Source organism: Argentina silus, assembly GCF_951799395.1.
Source record: "Argentina silus genome assembly, chromosome: Y".
Lineage (NCBI taxonomy): Eukaryota > Metazoa > Chordata > Actinopteri > Argentiniformes > Argentinidae > Argentina > Argentina silus.
The window spans coordinates 32,931,858-32,950,720 of NC_139654.1; the positions used below are offsets into that span (position 1 = coordinate 32,931,858).

At 42.2% G+C, this 18,863-nt stretch overlaps 1 protein-coding gene across 7 annotated transcripts in view; it reads right to left on the bottom strand.

The window, feature by feature from the left end:
• Positions 1 to 18,863, bottom strand: part of LOC310823572 (F-box only protein 11-like) — a 274,469-nt gene that overhangs the window by 207,530 nt on the left and 48,076 nt on the right. For 5 of the 7 annotated variants that reach the window (XM_083696453.1, XM_083696452.1, XM_083696450.1 and 2 more), the window contains one exon: positions 7,957 to 10,097. The exons of 1 other annotated variant lie outside the window; for it this stretch is intronic. In XM_083696453.1, coding sequence (XP_083552579.1) covers positions 9,968 to 10,097 — 130 coding nt within the window. In that variant the 3' untranslated portion in view covers positions 7,957 to 9,967. Of the gene's footprint in view, positions 1 to 7,956; positions 10,098 to 18,863 lie in introns of those variants that run through there. One more of the 7 variants, XR_014554953.1, reaches the window with a different exon arrangement.

An 18,863-nucleotide genomic window follows, 5' to 3' on the forward strand; every position in this document is an offset into this window, starting at 1 on the left:
CCAAACACTTGTGATCTCTCGCCTTGACTACTGCAACGCACTCTTGGCCGGTCTCCCCGCCTCCACCATCAGGCCTCTGCAGCTCATCCAGAACACTGCCGCCCGTCTGGTGTTCAATCTCCCCAAATTCTCCCATGTCACTCCCCTCCTCCGCACCCTTCACTGGCTCCCGGTAGCGGCTCGCATCAGATTCAAGACCCTGGTGCTTGCCTACCGGGCAGCAAAGGGAACAGCTCCTCCCTACTTGCAGCAATGGTCAGCCCCCAAACCCCTGCCTGATCACTCCGCTCTTCCACCTCGGCTGGCCGTCTGGCACCGCCGCCTCTACATGGATGCAGCAGCCGCACTACTCGGTCACGGCTTTTCACTGTCCTGGCACCCCACTGGTGGAATGAGCTTCCCACTGCTGTCATGACTGCAGAGTCACTACCAATCTTCCACTGTAGATTTAAGACCCATCTCTTCAGGCTACATCTTAACTGTCCCTCCTAAAGACCTCTTCATCTACACTACCCCCCTGTACAAGTTTCTCTCCTGTTAATAAAAAAAAAACAAATCGAAAAAATTCTTCTAGCATTGTGACTGGTCTGAGCATTGATACTGTTCTGAGCATTGATTACTTTATCTTATGATGACTGACGAATAGATGATTCACTTACTTCAACAAATTTATTTATTGTAAGTCGCTTTGGTTAAATGTAAAATGTAATGTAATGTATAGTTGCTGACGAGCTTAGAGTCAAGAATCTTGAAAGGGCTGTTGCATTTAGAAGACGCTGCCCTATAATACAGATGAGAAGGGCAGCGGAGAGGTCGCTGTGATACATGGGTAACAGTGAATAGTTGAGGTCAAATAACACTAGAATGGCCCCCCGTCTGATCTAGGATGCAAAGTAATTCTTCAGTGCAGGGGGACACTGGGAGGGTCGCCCTGTTAAAGCAAGTACTGGGGCAATTACCGCGGACACTTAGTCTTAAATTCACATAATGCTAGAATGACCTCTGTCTGATCCAGGATGCAAAAGTAATTTCGTCCCTGCACTGAAAAAGGTGTTTAAGTGATAGTTCTGGGCTCCCTGCTTATGTTTTTTAGTATTTTATGTTGTTTAAACTTCAGGCAGGTGGAGCCATTCAATTACAGAGTGGAGCCATTCAATTACGCCAAACTTAAACCCATTACCATTTTAATTAAACATGATTTAAATCGACATTTGTGTTGAATTCTCATTAATCTGTAAATTTAGATGCATAATCTTTGATATTTGCATGCCAATATTGTCTGTTGCATGTGAGCAAGGCTGTTTTAATACTGACATTTCAACCTGACATTTTCTACCTGACACTGGTATGTAGTCTCGTTCCCAGACACTTCTGCCGAAATGCGCGAAAGGTCTGGTGGACCAACGTGTCAAAGTTGGCCTTCATTAAGCCAATAGCGGACAAAAACGGACAGCGCATAGCCATTGGCTTTACTTCACGTCAATCATCTCCCACAGCACTTCCCCCCCAGTGGTTGCACACCACACGTTTCTGATTCGGAGCTACGCCTTGCAGCCGTGTGACTTGCTGAAATCAAATAATAACTAATACTTCACTCAGTAAATGTACTCCCACTAAGGCCAGATTTTAGTCATTGTTATTCCAGGCTTATGTGCACTGTGCACAATAGCCTGGGGACGACGTTAACCTTTTTAAAGTCCTGTCTATGTGTGATCATACAGTTATGCCACACACTTGTACCAATATCATTTTCTATTCCCCTTTGTCTCCCAGTAGGCCCAGTACAAGGCCCCAGATCAGCCCTCTATCTAACAGGTTAATTCTTTACAGAACTTTAGGCTGATGGCGAGATGATTTGTCTAGCCTCTAACCACCTTCATCCCAGTGTCTTTCCTGCTGCCACCTCAGCCGCACCCCACTGTGACCTGTAGCAGTATACGATCTGAGGCCACACCAGTTCAACGGTGGCTCTTCTCTAAGCGAGATGTCTGTTGATGTGGTTGCTAGAAATATATTCAGGTGCAAGTAAACTTTTGCTCCAGGGAACTGTTGCTTTGTCTTGCCAGAGTAACCTTTTAGAACCTTAATGCATACTTTATCCTAACTTTTTACATTCTACAAGAAGAAGATTTCTTACCCCACTCAGGAGAGCTAATCTCCCCTGGGTGAGAAGGAGGTAATGTCGAGATTGTTGTCACTTTAATTACAGGTTTCAGGAATCTATTGAAAATTTCAGCAGGAAAGGGCATGCAGCGAGTCTGGTTCAAAATACTAAATAAATTAACAGTTCTACTTCAACATGAATAACACAATAAAAAAAATGTTGGAGAGAAAGTAAGTAAACTGGCCTGGCTCACCTAGCCCCCCCAAAGTCTGTGTCTATCATGTCCTGGGATGGTTAGTCCCCCGGTTATCTATAATCCTTCGTCTTCATCTTTGATTGTCTTTTGATCTTTGATTCTCGGTCTGTGTCTTTGTGAAGGTTGAAGATCTTTCTGCAAAACTGTTTTCTCATCTGAAAATTATAACCACACCCAATTGTCGAAAGAATAATTGGAAAAAACAGCTACGCAGAGCATGTTTGTCATCCAGTCGGTCGGTCCCATCTACTTCTCTAAAACATCACTATTTATATGCTCAGTTTTCTCTCTACTCCTTCTGCCCTCTCATTTATTGACATCACACATTATACAACCATTCAAAGCCTTACAACACCCATTGTGCAATGAAAAACCTTCTCATTGGTGTTTTTAACCATTTATCACAAATACACAGTGTTTTGCACAACACATTAGTTGAAACCCAACCCACAATTATTTCTCTTCTTTTCACTTGGAAATTTACAGAAATCGAGAGAGAGTATTACAACATCTCTTTGCATGCAGTCTCTGGCAACAGTACCTTACAACAATAAATCAACAGTCTAAAGCTGATCTTGTCTGGGTGTTTTTTGTCCGTTGGCCGTTGATTCTGCCAGATGGTTCCTGTTAACTCAGGCACAACACCCACACCCAAACAGGCTGTACCTATTTTCATTAAAGTTACACATAGTTCCAATAGTATTTTTCAATGATTAACACAGTTATCATATTCATACTGATTATTATTCTTAGCAATAGGCTTTTAAGCATATTAATATGATTAAGCATATTCAATCACTTGAGCATTAAATCATTTCATCATTCATTCACTTGCCTTTTCTTACTTCAGCATTCATCACCAGAAGCAAACAGCTTGAAGGCGTATGGGTCTATGTCTTCAAGTTTGGTGGGTGGTATGGTAATAATTTCACTTTCAATTATTTCCTCCATCAGTGTGTTAAATTTCTGCTCTTGCCCTGGATCTTGTAGTATGACCTCCAGGTCAGTAGGCCTGAGCAGTTGAAGTTCTTTCTCTGTTCTTGTAGCTGGTGCCTTAAGTCAGGGGTCCCTAAGGGAGGGGTCTCTGACTTTGGCTTAGATGCTCCAGGGGCCTTTGGACCTTCTTGAGTACCGATCCTACCCCTAATTATTCCCCAACTCCTTTGTCTATAGCTAGTCGTATCTGGCCGAGCCCGATTGCTGTGAGGGCTATTCCCTCGGTTTCTAGGAGGTGTGTGACTGTGCCTTCCCTCCTGAGTCCCGGGGGGGAAGCATAGGCATTTCTGGGGATCTCATCCTGCTGCTGCTGCCCTCAGGGGATGTCCTCTCTTCTTTACACTCTACTCTTTGAGGGGGTTGAATTTCGAGAGAACCTCATATTTTCGACATTCTCAACACCTTACATACAATACCCATGCTTTCCGTTTCTTTTTTCTTTAAATATTGTTCAATGAAAGATGACAATTATAATAGAACACTAATGTATCTTTTTGGGGGCTTCTAATGATGATTTATAGACAGTGAACTATTAGTTTATCGATAGTCTTTAGAGTTATAAATGTTGATAACTGATTCTAAGACTGTTAATCTTTATTAATTAAGCTTATTTTTTACGCAAAAAGGATACCTTCACATAAATATTTAGCATGCTGAGACATTGGCTGATGCACTAATGTTCCTAATATTATGTGTTAATTTCAGATGACACTGAAGTGTGAACAGCCACGCCTGGCTCTCGGGAGCTGCAATGTACTCAGACTCTGTTGAATCAAAACAGTTAATTACTTAATTGGATGGGTTAGGTGTAATTTGGTGTAATTAGCCAAGAGACCCATTTGTTCATGCCATTCTCCCCCTGGCAGAGATCCTCAATGTGAAAAATGATGTGCATGACATTGGTTTATGTCTGTGTAATTATGAATCATGCTGTTAAATTGTCTTTTGTAAATTGATGAGTAGAGAGGGCATACAGTACACAGCTGCTGCCCAGTGTGTTTGACCCTCTACATACTGAATCTGCATGGAAATCATAAATATCCTACCAGAGAGGCGACATCACATGCTCTGTAATGAAACACCACCAAAGTCCCTGACTGATGCACCACATATTCTGTGGCAGAAGAAACACTTTCAGGACCTAAAAATATGGAGAGAGGCTGTGCCTTAATTATTCTGCAGGAGGCAGATCTATAACAACAGAAAGAGTAAGAACCAGTATGAAGCAAAAGGGAAGAGAGTAAGTGTGAAAATAATGTTATAAACTTCAAGACATCAAGGCCTTATTTGTAGCATGATTATTTGTAGCATGTAGAAAGATTGTGTGACCAACTTCTGAGATTACATTTACAGCATTGTTCAAAATGTTGTTGATATTGGAAGCAGGTTCATAAAACATAAACAATATCTACTCATAAAGTCTAAAATGTATGTTTTAGGAAAGCAATATCAGAGACAATCTTCTATAATCACTGGCATATTACATAGCATTCTGTCCGCTCCAAATAACACTACTGCTCTCTACTGGTGATATGAGGCTTGGCAGAGCAGGGCTGCACGGGCAGGGGCAGGGCCTGCCACGCCGGGGAAGATGGAGTAGTGGGTTGCGTCGTCATATCGTCTACCTTTTAATGTCCTTTCTCATTTGTCCTCTTTTTTTCAGGTTCAGACAGCAGTGATGCTAAAATGGGAGGGATGTTCTTCCGTGGCAAACCTGTGATTCGCAGGGCAATGGAGCTTGCTGACCTTGCCATGCCTGACAGCCTTGAAAAGAGACTTAAGATGCCTGTCTGCATGGATCCATCTGATGAATTAACATTCACCAGTTAAATAGATTATGTACAATGTTGTTGCTTGTGGGATTACAGAGTTAGGTATAGGTGCAACTTGTAAAGTGACCAAACTTTTCTGGGCTTGTAGATGAAGTTGTTTGTGTATGTTTTATTGATTTTGCTGCTAAGTAATGATAATTCAGGCTAATTGTGGCTCTTTTGCTGATTTAGCAGGATTGCATGTCTTAATCATGAAGTTCTAGAAATTTTTTGAACTACTCTTAAACCTGCAAATGCACGTTAAGTTTGCAAGTCTCCCTTTAAAAATGTGATGAGGAAAAGGAGGGGATGGCTCATGCTGCAGCAGAACAGGGAAGCAAGCCCAAGCGGCGTCGCATTGTGATAGCCTCTAACAGCGAAGGATCAGACGAGGAATTCAAGCCGGAAAAGGCACAGGCTAGGAGTGAAGAGGAGGAAGAGTAGGTAGTGAGTAGTGCTGAGGAGGAGGGAGAGGGAGTGAACCAGAGTTATAGCCAGACAGCCCAGTCAAGCCTGTGAAACACAAACACCCTGCAGAGAAGTTTGCAAAACCAAAGCCCAATACACCTATTACTCCCACAGGGGCCTCTAAGAGAGCCCCCCCCCCCCCCCCGCCATAACAGCTGACACCAAGTCCCTGAAGACACTAAAGTGGCCTATTGGGGCACAGGCCGAAACCGCTACCGAAACCGCTATCTGACAGTGTTTCAGAGAGAAACATTCCAGAGGAGTATGAGGTGAAGTCCACTAAGAAAGGCTGGAAACGCTACTGGAATGTCTGTTCTGAGCGTCAGGGCCTGGAGGAGAAGAGGGATGCAGCTTTAAAAGACTGCATATGTGTAAGGTAAAATGGTAGAAAAACTGAGCTGCATTGTACTTGAGGTAAGATTCGCCACCACTGTGTCACCAAGACCTTTTTTGGTGATGACTTCATCCCCAATGACATCTCCATCGGCTGTCCTGGCAGTGAGGAGGAGGGCCAGGGGGAGGAGAAAGGACAGGCCCCCTGTTTACTGGTCACAGGGCCCAACATGGGCGAGAAGTCCACCCTCATGAGACAGGTGGGCTCCCTTGGCAGTTAAGACTTCATTCAGCTGCTATACTGTATAGTTCTATCCTGTGTTACATTTTCATACATGTTGGCTTTATGTATTGTTAGCCTCCATATATTTGTATACCATCTCAAGTTAATCTTTCTACTTGATATACACACTCCCTTGTGTTTCTGGATGAACTGGGTAAATATATCTGTCTCTGCTCTGAACTAGGGCCTGTTTCGCTGACTTTATGATGAGTTTAACATGGAATTAATCTGACTTTATTTATCTAGCACATTGCATATTGTGGGGGGACATGCAGCGTTCAGCCTGTAGAGGGTGCTACAGGACCGTAGCCAGGGTGCGGGAGCGAGGCTTGTCGCACACCTGTTGCAAATGAAGCCTCGTTAACGAATGGTTTAAGATGTGTGTGCCTCTGCTTTCAGGGGGACCCGAGAGAAGGTCGACTGAAAAGTCGCCAAGGGTTTGGAGGGCTGGAAAGCCAGAGAGACTTAAGAAGAATAACAATTAATAATCTAAATAAACGGGACCATTCCCTTATCATAACACTGCGTCCACCTCTGTGTACAACGGATCCCGTTACACATGTACATACAATAAAATGCTCTTTACAGGAATAAACAAATAAAAACAAAGGGACATATTAAAAATATGCTTGCTGAGAGGATCTGCAGCCATACTCTCTTCTCTACACACTACCACTCTCTTGTGGATGACTGCCAACAACCCTGCCATGAGGCTGGGACACATGGTGAGGTCATACACATGCAGTGCCCTGCGTAAGTAATGGGACAGTGAAACATTGTTTTCTTCTTTTGGCTCTACACTCCAAAAGCTTGGATTTGAAATCAAACAATCACTATGAGGTTAAAGCCTAAAATGTTCAGCTTTTATTTGATGGTATTTGTGTACAATGGTTTCACCATTCAGAAATTACAACACTTTTTATGCATAGTCCCCCTGTTTCAGAATACCCAAAAGTGATGACAGATTTATCAAATGTCCAAATTAAGCATGTAGTATTTGGCCGACAATCCTTTGCATGCAATAACTGCCTGAAGTCTGCGACCCATTGACCCCACCAGACACTAGGTGTCTGGTGATGGTCTGCCACGCCTTTACTGCAGTCATCTTCAGTTATTTGTTTTGAGGTATTTCTTGCCTAAAATGTTAATCAGGAAATTAAATGCATGTTAAATTGGATTTCAATCTGAAGATTGACTGAGCCAGCCAAGAACTTTACACTTTTTGGCTCCAAAAACTCCCAAGTTGCTAGTGAAGTATGTTTTGGGCCATTGTCTTACTGTATGATTAAGAGCCATCCAATGAATGTGGAGGCATTTGCTTGTACTTGAGCAGACAAGACGTTTCTGTACAGTTCAGAATACATTCTGCTGCTGCCGTCAGCAGTTACATCAATTAAGACAAGTTAGGCATGTATAGATGCCACTAGAACTGGCTAACATTGACACCCCCTGCCCTATGTTTCACAGATGAGGTGGTATGCTGAAAATCTTGGGCAGATCCTTTTTTGAGATCACCAGTGCTTTCTTTTCTTTTTAATGATGTTCCAAAGCTCTGCCTGTTTGCTGCAGACTCCACAGCTGATTTTGCCTCATTGGTCTGGATGATCGAAAACCTGTGAAGGAGCTCTGTTTCATTTTCCCTTTGCACTCCTTTCTCTGTACTCTACCTTGCCCCCCCCCACTCACAAAATAAATCACTACTGTAATGACTTAATAAAGTTTATTTAAAAAAAATAACCACTTTCCTCTTATCTAGGAAATTAAACCCTTTTAATCCACACTAGCATCTACATAATGGTTATTGAAAACTCCACAATATATTAAGTCTAGATGTTATGGTACATGCATACAATTCAGGCTGTATGAGAACCACAGTCACCAATACACATGGGTAGGGGGCAATGAAATGAAACCATATACAGCTATACAGTGGGGGAAATAATTATTTGATCCCCTGCTGATTTTGTTAGTTTGCCCGATTACAAAGAAATGAGCGGTCTATAATTTTTATGGTACTTTTAGTTTAACAAATAGAGACAGAATATCAACAAAGAAGTCCAGAAAAAACACGTTATATAAAGTTATAAATTAATTTGCATTTGATCGAAGGAAATAAGTATTTGATCCCCTACAAACCAACAAGAATTCTGGCTCATACAGACCGGTTATATGCCCATGAGGCACACAGATTAGTCCTGTCACAGGGAATGCTACAATCCCAAGAACACCATCCCCACCGTCAAACACGGAGGTGGAAACATTATGCTTTGGGGTTGTTTCTCTGCTAAGGGTACAGGACGACTTCTCTGCATTGAGGGGGCCATGTACCATAAGATCTTGGACAAGAACCTCCTTCCCTCAGCCAGAGCACTGAGGATGGGTCGTGGATGGGTCTTCCAGCATGACAATGACCCAAAACATACAGCCAAGGCAACAAAGGAGTGGCTCAAGAAGAAGCACACTAAGGTCATGGAGTGGCCTAGCTAGTCTCCAGACCTTAATCCTATCGAAAATTTGTGGAGGGAGCTGAAGCTTCGAGTTGCCAAGCAAAAGCCTTGAAACCTTCAAAATCCCTCCTGAGATGTGTGCAAACCTGGTGACCAACTATAAAAAACGTCTGACTTCTGTGCTTGCCAGCAAGGGTTTCTCCACCAAGTACTAAGTCATGTTTTGCTTGGGGATCAAATACTTATTTCCTTCGATCAAATGCAAATGAATTTATAACTTTATATAATGTGTTTTTTCTGGACTTCTTTGTTGATATTCTGTCTCTATTTGTTGAAATAAAAGTACCATAAAAATTATAGACCGCTCATTTCTTTGTAATCGGGCAAACTAACAAAATCAGCAGGGGATCAAATAATTATTTCCCCCACTGTATAGATACTCGTCAGCTTCAGTAGAGCATGAGCCTTTTTTTCTAAATCTCACATTTAAAATGCCGGTAGTCAGCATGGCTGGAGAAAATGTTTAGTGTTTTCAGTTATCTTTCACAGAAAGAATTTAGATACTGCGACATGAGTACAATTACAGCAAGTCTAGGGTGTAATAACCAAAACCAAAATATATTTAATAAAATTAGAGACATTCAAGTACAGTAAGAGTTTTGCATGAAAATACAAAACTACATGAGCATTAAAAAAAAGCTGAAGTGTGCTAGGTCTGATTTGTTTTTTTCCTCTCCATGCATATATACCAGCGCGACAGTTGCCCAGGCAGAAGCAGTATGGGGGGGCTCTGCCTCCACATGAGGAACTTGTGCCGCTTATGGCGCTGAGCATTTATGTCCACGATGGGTCTGTGCATAACTACAGTCTGACTTGCCCACTTCGCAAAGGCAGAGAGGCTTGATAGCTTGTGTCCATCTCTCCACAGCTTCACAAAGCTGCGCTTCTCAACTTTGCCCAAAAAAACCTCAGGTCAACATATCTGCACACAGTCCCATCGCCGTGTCTTCCTCTTTGTCTAGACATTGCAGAAAAAGGAAGGAAAAAGCGGCACATTCTCAGCAGAACATGTTCTCTTTTAATGTCTCCTTTCAGCTCGTCTACGTTATTATTTTTTGAAAAAGTGTTTTACATATTCAGTGAACCTGAATAGGAGTGTATACATAGTTTGCATTTCTCTCCTCATTGTTTGACTTGCTGAGTGAATGCAGTCTGTTTCTATTACAGCCGATGCCGGGTAGGGGGGGGGGGGGGGTCCTTGGGTTCAGTTCAGTTGTGCTGCAGCGTGTTGGACTCTATAGGAGGAGCTGAGTCGTACAGAGTGTCTGTGTCATGTGTCGGCTCTCCAGCTAGCGTGCAGGGGTTTGACAATGTCCCAGCACCACAGTCACAGAAAAATCTGCAGAACAGATAAAGAAAATTAGCTACCACTGGAATTGGCTTGATGGAAGACAATTGTGCAACTGTAATACAAGCCCATGAGCTCGGCTGACCATCATAACATCCTCAGACATACATGCATACATACACACACACATATATATATATATATATACAGTTGTGTTCAAAATAATAGCAGTCCAACATCACTAACCAGATCAATCACTGTTTTTGGTAGAAATTATATTTCTACATGGCAAATAATTTACAAGTAGGTGTAGTAGAGTAATAGAAAACCAACAGACCCAACATTCATGACATGCATGCTGCTGATTCTGTGTAATTGAATCATTAATTGAAAGGGGGGTGTTCAAAATAATAGCAGTGTGGAGTTCAATTAGTGAGGTCATTCATTCTGTGAAAAAACAGGTGTCACGTAGGTGGCCCTTATTTAAGGATGAAGGCAACAAATGTAATACATGCTGGTTATAGTGCATTTCTCTCTGAAAATCTGAGTAAAATAGGTCGTTCCAGACATTGTTCAGAAGAACAGCGTACTTTGATGAAAAAGTTGATTGGAGAGGGGAAAACATATAAAGAGAAAATGATAGGCTGCTCAGCTAAAATGATTTCAAATGCTTTAAAATGGCAACCAAAACTAGAAAGACGTGGAAGAAAACGGAAAACTACCATTCGAATGGATCGAAGAATAGCCAATTCTTCTAAAGTTACCTGTGAGTACTGTAACAATTAGAAGACGCCTAATGTGAAGCCAAGTTATCGGCAAGAAGCCCCCGCAAAGTCCCATTGTTGAAAAAACGACATGTGCTGAAGAGGTTACAATTTGCCAAAGAACACATTGACTGGCCTAAATAGAAATGGCGCAACATTTTGTGGACTGATGAAAGCAAGATTGTTCTTTTTGGGTCTAGGGGCCGCAGACAGTTTGTCAGACGACCCCCAAACACTGAATTCAAGCCACAGTACACTGTGAAGACAGTGAAGCATGGTGGCGCAAGCATCATGATATGGGGATGTTTCTCATACTATGGTGTCGGGCCTATCTATCGCATACCAGGGATCATGGATCAGTTTGGATACATCAAAATACTTGAAGAGGTCATGTTGCCTTATGCCGAAGAGGAAATGCCCTTGAAATGGGTGTTTCAACAAGACAACGACCCCAAACACACCAGTAAGCGAGCAGCATCTTGGTTCCAGACCAACAAGATTAACGTTATGGAGTGGCCAGCCCAATCCCTGGACCTTAATCCAATAGAAAACATGTGGGGTGACATCAAAAATGCTGTTTCTGAGGCAAAACCAAGAAATGCAGAGGAATTGTGGAATGTAGTCCAATCGTCCTGGGTTCGAATACCTGTTCACAGGTGCCAGAAGTTGGTCGACTCCATGCAACACAGATGTGCAGCAGTTCTCAGAAACAGAGGTTATACAACTAAATATTTGTTCAGTGATTCACAGGAAAGCTAAATCTTCAAGCATTTTTCAGTTTATACAGTAAATGTTTGAGTTTGTAAAGAAAAATGCAGACATTTATGCAGTTTTTTGAACAGCCTAATATTCCTTTTTCTTCACTTTCTGTAAAGTAATAACAAATTTGATACATTTTTCTTCATGTTTTGATTTGGAATAGAATGTGCAGTGTTCCCAATGCATTTGCGTGTATGGAAATAAAAGCTATTATAAGGATTTTGAGCTTAACTCACTTTTTTCATTACACTGCTATTATTTTGAACACAACTGTATATACAGTGGGGGAAATAATTATTTGATCCCCTGCTGATTTTGTTAGTTTGCCCGATTACAAAGAAATGAGCGGTCTATAATTTTTATGGTACTTTTATTTTAACAAATAGACACAGAATATCAAAAAAAAAAGTCCAGAAAAACATATTATATAAAGTTATAAATTAATTTGCATTTGATCGAAGGAAATACGTATTTAATCCCCAAGCAAAACATGACTTTGTACTTGGTGGAGAAACCCTTGTTGGCAAGCACAGAAGTCAGACGTTTCTTGTAGTTGGTCACCAGGTTTGCACACATCTCAGGAGGGATTTTTGGTCCACTCCTCTTTACAGATCCTCTCCAAATCCTGAAGGTTTCAAGGCTTTTGCTTGGCAACTCGAAGCTTCAGCTCCCTCCACAAATTTTCGATAGGATTAAGGTCTGGAGACTAGCTAGGCCACTCCATGACCTTAGTGTGCTTCTTCTTGAGCCACTCCTTTGTTGCCTTGGCCGTATGTTTTGGGTCATTGTCATGCTGGAAGACCCATCCACGACTCATCCTCAGTGCTCTGGCTGAGGGAAGGAGGTTCTCGTCCAAGATCTTACGGTACATGGCCCCGTCGATTGGCCCCTCAATGCAGAGAAGTCGTCCTGTACCCTTAGCAGAGAAACAACCCCAAAGCATAATGTTTCCACCTCCGTGTTTGACGGTGGGGATGGTATTCTTGGGATTGTAGCATTCAGCATTTCTCTCCCTCCAAACACGAAGAGTCGAATTTATGCCAAAGAGTTAAATTTTGGTCTCATCTGACCACATCACCTTCTCCCAAGCCTTCTCTGAATCATTTAAGTGTTCATTGGCAAACTTCAGATGGGCCTGTACATGTGCCTTCTTGAGCAGGGGGACCTTGCGGGCACTGCAGGATTTCAATCCGTTACGGTGTAGTGTGTTACCAATGGTTTTCTTGGTGACTGTGGTCCCAGCTGCCTTGAGATCATTACCAAGCTCCTCCCGTGTAGTTCTGGGCTGATCCCTCACCCTTCTCATGATCATCCTTACCCCACGAGGCGAGATCTTGCATGGAGCTCCAGGCCGAGGGCGATTGATGGTTATTTTGTATTTCTTCCATTTTCTAATAATTGCACCAACAGTTGTCTCCTTCTCACCAAGCTTCTTGCTGATGGTCTTGTAGCCCATTCCAGCCTTGTGCAGGTCTACAACTCTTACCCTGATGTCCTTTGAATGTTCTTTGGTCTTGCCCATGGTGGTGGAGAGGTTGGAATGGAAGAGATTGATTCTATTGACAGGTGTCTTTTATACCCATAACAAGCAGAGATTAGGAGTACTTTCTTAAAGTGACAGGAGTAATCTGTGTGCCTCATGGGCATATAACCGGTCTGTATGAGCCAGAATTCTTGCTGGTTTGTAGGGGATCAAATACTTATTTCCTTCGATCAAATGCAAATCAATTTATAAGTTTATATAATGTGTTTTTTCTGGACTTCTTTGTTGATATTTTGTCTCTATTTGTTAAAATAAAAGTACCATAAAAATTATAGACCGCTCATTTCTTTGTAATCAGGCAAACTAACAAAATCAGCAGGGGATCAAATAATTATTTCCCCCACTGTATTATATACAGTTGAAGTCGGAAGTTTACATACACCTTAGCCAAATACATTTAAACTCAGTTTTTCACAATTCCTGACATTTAATCCAAGCATTCCCTGTCTTTGGTCAGTTAGGACCACTTCTTTATTTTAAGAATGTGAAATGTCAGAATAATAGTTGAGAGAAATATTTATTTCAGCTTTTGTTTCTTTCATCACATTCCCAGTGGGTCAGAAGTTTACATACACTTAGTTAGTATTTGGTAGCATTGCCTTTAAATTGTTTAACTTGGGTCGAACATTTTGGGTAGCCTTCCACAAACTTCCCACAACAAAGTTGGTGGAATTTTGGCCCATTCCTCCTGACAGAACTTGTGTAACTGAGTCAGGTTTGTAGGCCTCCTTGCTTGCACATGCTTTTTCAGTGCTGCCCACACATTTTCTATAGGATTGAGGTCAGGGCTTTGTGATGGCAAATCCAATAACTTGACTTTGTTGTCCTTAAGCCATTTTGCCACAACTTTGGAAGTATGCTTGGGGTCATTGTGCATTTGGAAGACCCATTTGCGACCAAGCTTTAAGTTCCTGGCTGATGTCTTGAGATGTTGCTTCAATATATCCACATCATTTTCCTTCCTCATGATGCCATCTATTTTGTGAAGTGCACCAGCCCATTCTGCAGCAAAGCACCCCACAACATGATGCTGCCACCCCCGAGCTTCATGGTTGGGATGGTGTTTTTTGGCTTGCAAGCCTCCCCCTTTTTCCTCCAAACATAACGATGGTCATTATGGCTAAACAGTTACATTTTAGTTTAATCAAACCAGAGGACATTTCTCCAAAAAAAGTAAGATCTTTATCCCAATATGTATAAGCAAACCGTAGTCTGGCTTTTATATGGCGGTTTTGGAGCAGTGGCTTCTTCCTTGCTGAGCGGCCTTTCAGGTTATGTCGATATAGGACTCGTTTTACTGTGGATTATAGATACTTTTGTACCTGTTTCCTCCAGAATCTTCACAAGGTCCTTTGCTGTTGTTCTGGGATTGATTTGCACTTTTCGCGCTAAAGTACGTTCATCTCTAGGAGACAGAACGCGTCTCCTTCCTGAGCGATATGATGGCTGTGTGGTCCCATGGTGTTTATACTTTCGTACAAATGTTTGTACAGATGAACATGGTACTTTCAGGCGTTTGGAAATTGCTCCCAAGGATGAACCAGACTTGTGGATGTCCACAATTTTTTTTCTGAGGTCTTGGTTGATTTCTTTTGATTTTCCCATGATGTGAAGCAAAGAGGCACTGAGTTTGAAGGTAGGCCTTAAAATACATCCACAGGTACACCTCCAATTGACTCAAATGATGTCAATTAGCCTATCTGAAGCTTCTAAAGCCATGACATCATTTTCTGGAATTTTCCAAGCTGTTTAAAGGCACAGTCAACTTAGTGTATGTAAACTTCTGACCCACTGGAATTATGATATAGTGAATTATAAGTGAAATAATTTGTCTGTAAACAATTGTTGGAAAAATTACTTGTGTCATGCACAAAGTAGATGTCCTAACCGAAATGAAATCTGTGGAGTGGTTAAAAAAAGAGTTTTAATGCCTTCAACCGAAGTATATGTAAACTTCCGACTTCAACTGTATATACAGTCATGAGAAAAAGTTAGGACACCCCCCAAAATATTAAGTTATTCTCTTAAAAATATGGACATATCAATATGTTATCTTCTTTCTAACAATGTCTATAGATAAAGGGGATGTAATTGAACAAAAAACTATGAAAATGTAACTTTGTAATCATTTATTTAACGAAAAATTAACAATAATGCCAATTCCTACTGAGGAAAAAGTTAGGACACCCTATGCCCTAATAGCTAGTATTGCCCCCCTTGGCTGAAATAACCTCAATTAGACGTTTCTTATAACTGTCTACAGGTCTCTGACATCAATTGGGAGAAAGTTTTTCCCACTCCTCCTTGCAGAATTCTTTCAGCTGTGTGATGTTCGAGGGGTGTCTTGCATGCACAGCCAGTTTCAAATCAATCCACAGCATCTCAATAAGATTAAGATCCGGGCTTTGACTTGACCATTCCAGAACTCTCAATTTATTTTTCTTGAGCCATTCCTTGGTAGATTTACTGGAATGTTTTGGGTCATTGTCATGTTGCATGGTCCACATCTGCTTCAGCTTCAACTTTCGAACAGATGGTCTCACATTTTCCTCAAGCACCCTCTGATACAATACAAAATTCATAGTGGATTCTATGATGGTGAGCTGACCAGGCCCTGCTGCAGAAAAGCAGCCCCAAACCATGACATTTCCACCCCCATGCTTCACAGTTGATATGAGGTTCTTGTTCTCAAATGCTGTCTTGGTTTTGTGCCAAACATGTCTACTCTTACTGTGCCCAAATAGTTCAACTTTGGATTCATCTGTCCAAAGCACATTGTTCCAGAAGTTCTGGTCTTTCTCTAGGTGTTCTCTGGCAAACTTTAGTCTTGCCCTGATGTTTTTTTTTGACAGCAGGGGTTTCCTCCTTGCACACCTCCCATGTAATGCAAACTTGTTCAGTCTCTTTCTTATGGTGGATGCATGTACTTTGACATCAATTGTGGCAAGAGATACCTGTAGGTCTCGTGATGACATTCTGGGATTGTTGGAGACTTCTTTAAGCATCTTTCGGTCAGCTCTTAGGCTGAACTTGCTTGGGCGGCCTGACCTGGCCATGTTGGTGGTGGTTTTAAATGTTCTCCACTTGTAAATTATTTTCCGGACAGTGGAATGGCCAATTTCGAATAGTTTGGAGATCTTTTTATATCCCTTCCCAGACTCATATGCATCTAAAATTTTTCTTCTGAAGGCCTCAGAGAGCTCTTTTGATCTCGCCATGGTGATGCAACTCACTTCAACAATCAAGAGCAAACCAAACTAAATATCTGAGGCTTAAATAGGACAGGCTCCTCCAAAATCCTCTGTAACGATGTTCTAATCATTTGCACCTGATGTGGTGCTCTTTATTATAATTTTAGGCATTTTAAGTGGAACTAAATGTGGGGGTGTCCTAACTTTTTCCTCACAAGAAGACTGCATTTCTATTAATTACATTTTACCAATCATTTTTTAAATAATTTGTTTCAGTTGTATTTGTTTAGTTATATTACCTCAATTTTTCAATATTGTTCAAATGAATATCAAATGTCCATATGTTTGAATATGTTGAAGAAGACAAAGGTTTTCATAGGGTGTCCTAATTTTTTCTCATGACTGTATATATATATATATACACACACACACACATACAGTGGGGGAAATAATTATTTGATCCCCTGCTGATTTTGTTAGTTTGCCCAATTACAAAGAAATGAGCGGTCTATAATTTTAATGGTACTTTTATTTTAACAAATAGACACAGAATATCAACAAAAAAAGTCCAGAAAAACATATTATATTTTATAAAGTTATAAATTAATTTGCATTTGATCGAACGAAATAAGTATTTGATCCCCAAGCAAAACATGATTTAGTAGATTAGATTCAATTTTATTGTCATTGTGCAGAGTACAAGTACAGAGACAACGAAATGCAGTTAGCGTCTAACCAGAAGGGCAAAAAGCAGAAAAGTGCAGTGTGAGCAGTATATACAGGTAGTGCAGTATATGAGCAGTCTAGTAGTGCAGTAAAGTATAAAGTAGTGCAGTATATGAATTAGCAGTAGCATTATAAGCAGAATAAATAGGATGCAGTATCAACAGTGTAGCAGCGTATGAGCTGTATAGGCAATACAGTCTAGCAGTATGTATGTATTAACAGTAGCATTAGGGTAATAGCAGAATAAATATGGAATACAGTATAAACAGGTATGTACAGATATGTGCAGTGTAGTAACAGTAGTATTAAAGAAAATATAGGGATATGTGCATTATGAACAGTATAGACAGATTATGTACAGTATAGACAGATATGTACAGAAGAGCAGTGGTATGGAGTTGGAGCAGTTTGTACAAGTGTGGATGCAGTATGTACAGTTTATAGGAGTACTGTAAGGGTAGTGCAATTGTCCGGGGGGGGAGGGGGGAGGTGCAGTGGTTGGTAGGCTGTCACCTAGGTGCAGAGTTCGAGTTCAGTAGGGTGACAGCCGCAGGGAAGAAGGTACCTCTGAACCTGCTGGTTCGGGTGCGGAGAGACCTGTAGCGCCTCCCGGAGGGGAGTGGGGTGAACAGTCTGTGGTTGGGGTGAGAAATGTCCTTGACGATGCTGTGTGCCTTACGCAAGCATCGTTTGCCCTGGACAGCCTCAATGGAGGGGAGTGAGGAACCGGTGATGCGTTGGGCAGTTTTCACCACCCTCTGCAGTGCTTTCCGGTCAGATGCCGAGCAGTTGCCATACCATACTGTGACACAGTTGGTGAGGATGCTCTCGATGGTGCAGCGGTAGAAGTTCACCAGGATCTGAGGAGACAGATGGACCTTCTTTAGTCTCCTCAGGAAGAAGAGACGCTGGTGAGCCTTCTTGATCAGGGTAGAGGTGTTGAGGGTCCAGGAGAGATCCTCAGAGATGTGGACACCCAGAAACTTGAAGCTGGTGACTCGCTCCACCTCAGTCTCGCTGATGAGGATGGGGGTGTGTGTGCCAGCTTTTGATTTCCTGAAGTCCACAATGAGCTCTTTGGTCTTCCTGGTGTTGAGAGCCAGGTTGTTGTCGTTGCACCACACTGTCAGGTGCTGGACCTCCTCCCTGTAGGCCGTCTCATCGTTGTTGCTGATGAGACCAATCACCGTTGTGTCGTCTGCAAACTTAACAATGGTGTTTGAGCCATGTACAGGTGTGCAGTCGTAGGTGAAGAGGGAGTAAAGGAGGGGGCTCAGCACACAGCCTTGTGGAACGCCGGTGTTCAGGGTGAGGGTTGAGGAGGTGTGGTTGTGTAGCCTAACAGACTGCGGCCTGTTGGTTAGAAAGTCCAGAATCCAGTTGCAGAGGGAGGGGTTGATGCCCAGTTGACTGAGTTTGGAGATCAGTTTGGAGGGGATGATGGTGTTGAATGCTGAACTGAAGTCAATGAACAGCATTCTCACATAAGAGTTGGTATTGTCGAGGTGGGACAGGGCGGAGTGAAGTGCCGTTGAGATGGCATCCTCTGTACTCCTGTTCTGCTGGTAGGCGAATTGGAAGGGGTCCAGTGTGGGTGGTAGACAGGTCTTGAGTTGAGCTAAGACCAGCCTCTCGAAGCACTTCATGATGATGGGGGTGAGTGCAACTGGGCGGAAGTCATTTAAGCTCGTTGCAGTGGAGTGTTTTGGCACCGGCACGATGGAGGTGGTTTTGAAGCACGCAGGGACAGCTGCTTGGGCTAGGGACAGGTTGAATATATCAGTCCAAACCTCAGTCAGCTGCACAGCACAGGCCCTGAGCTCATCAGGCAGGG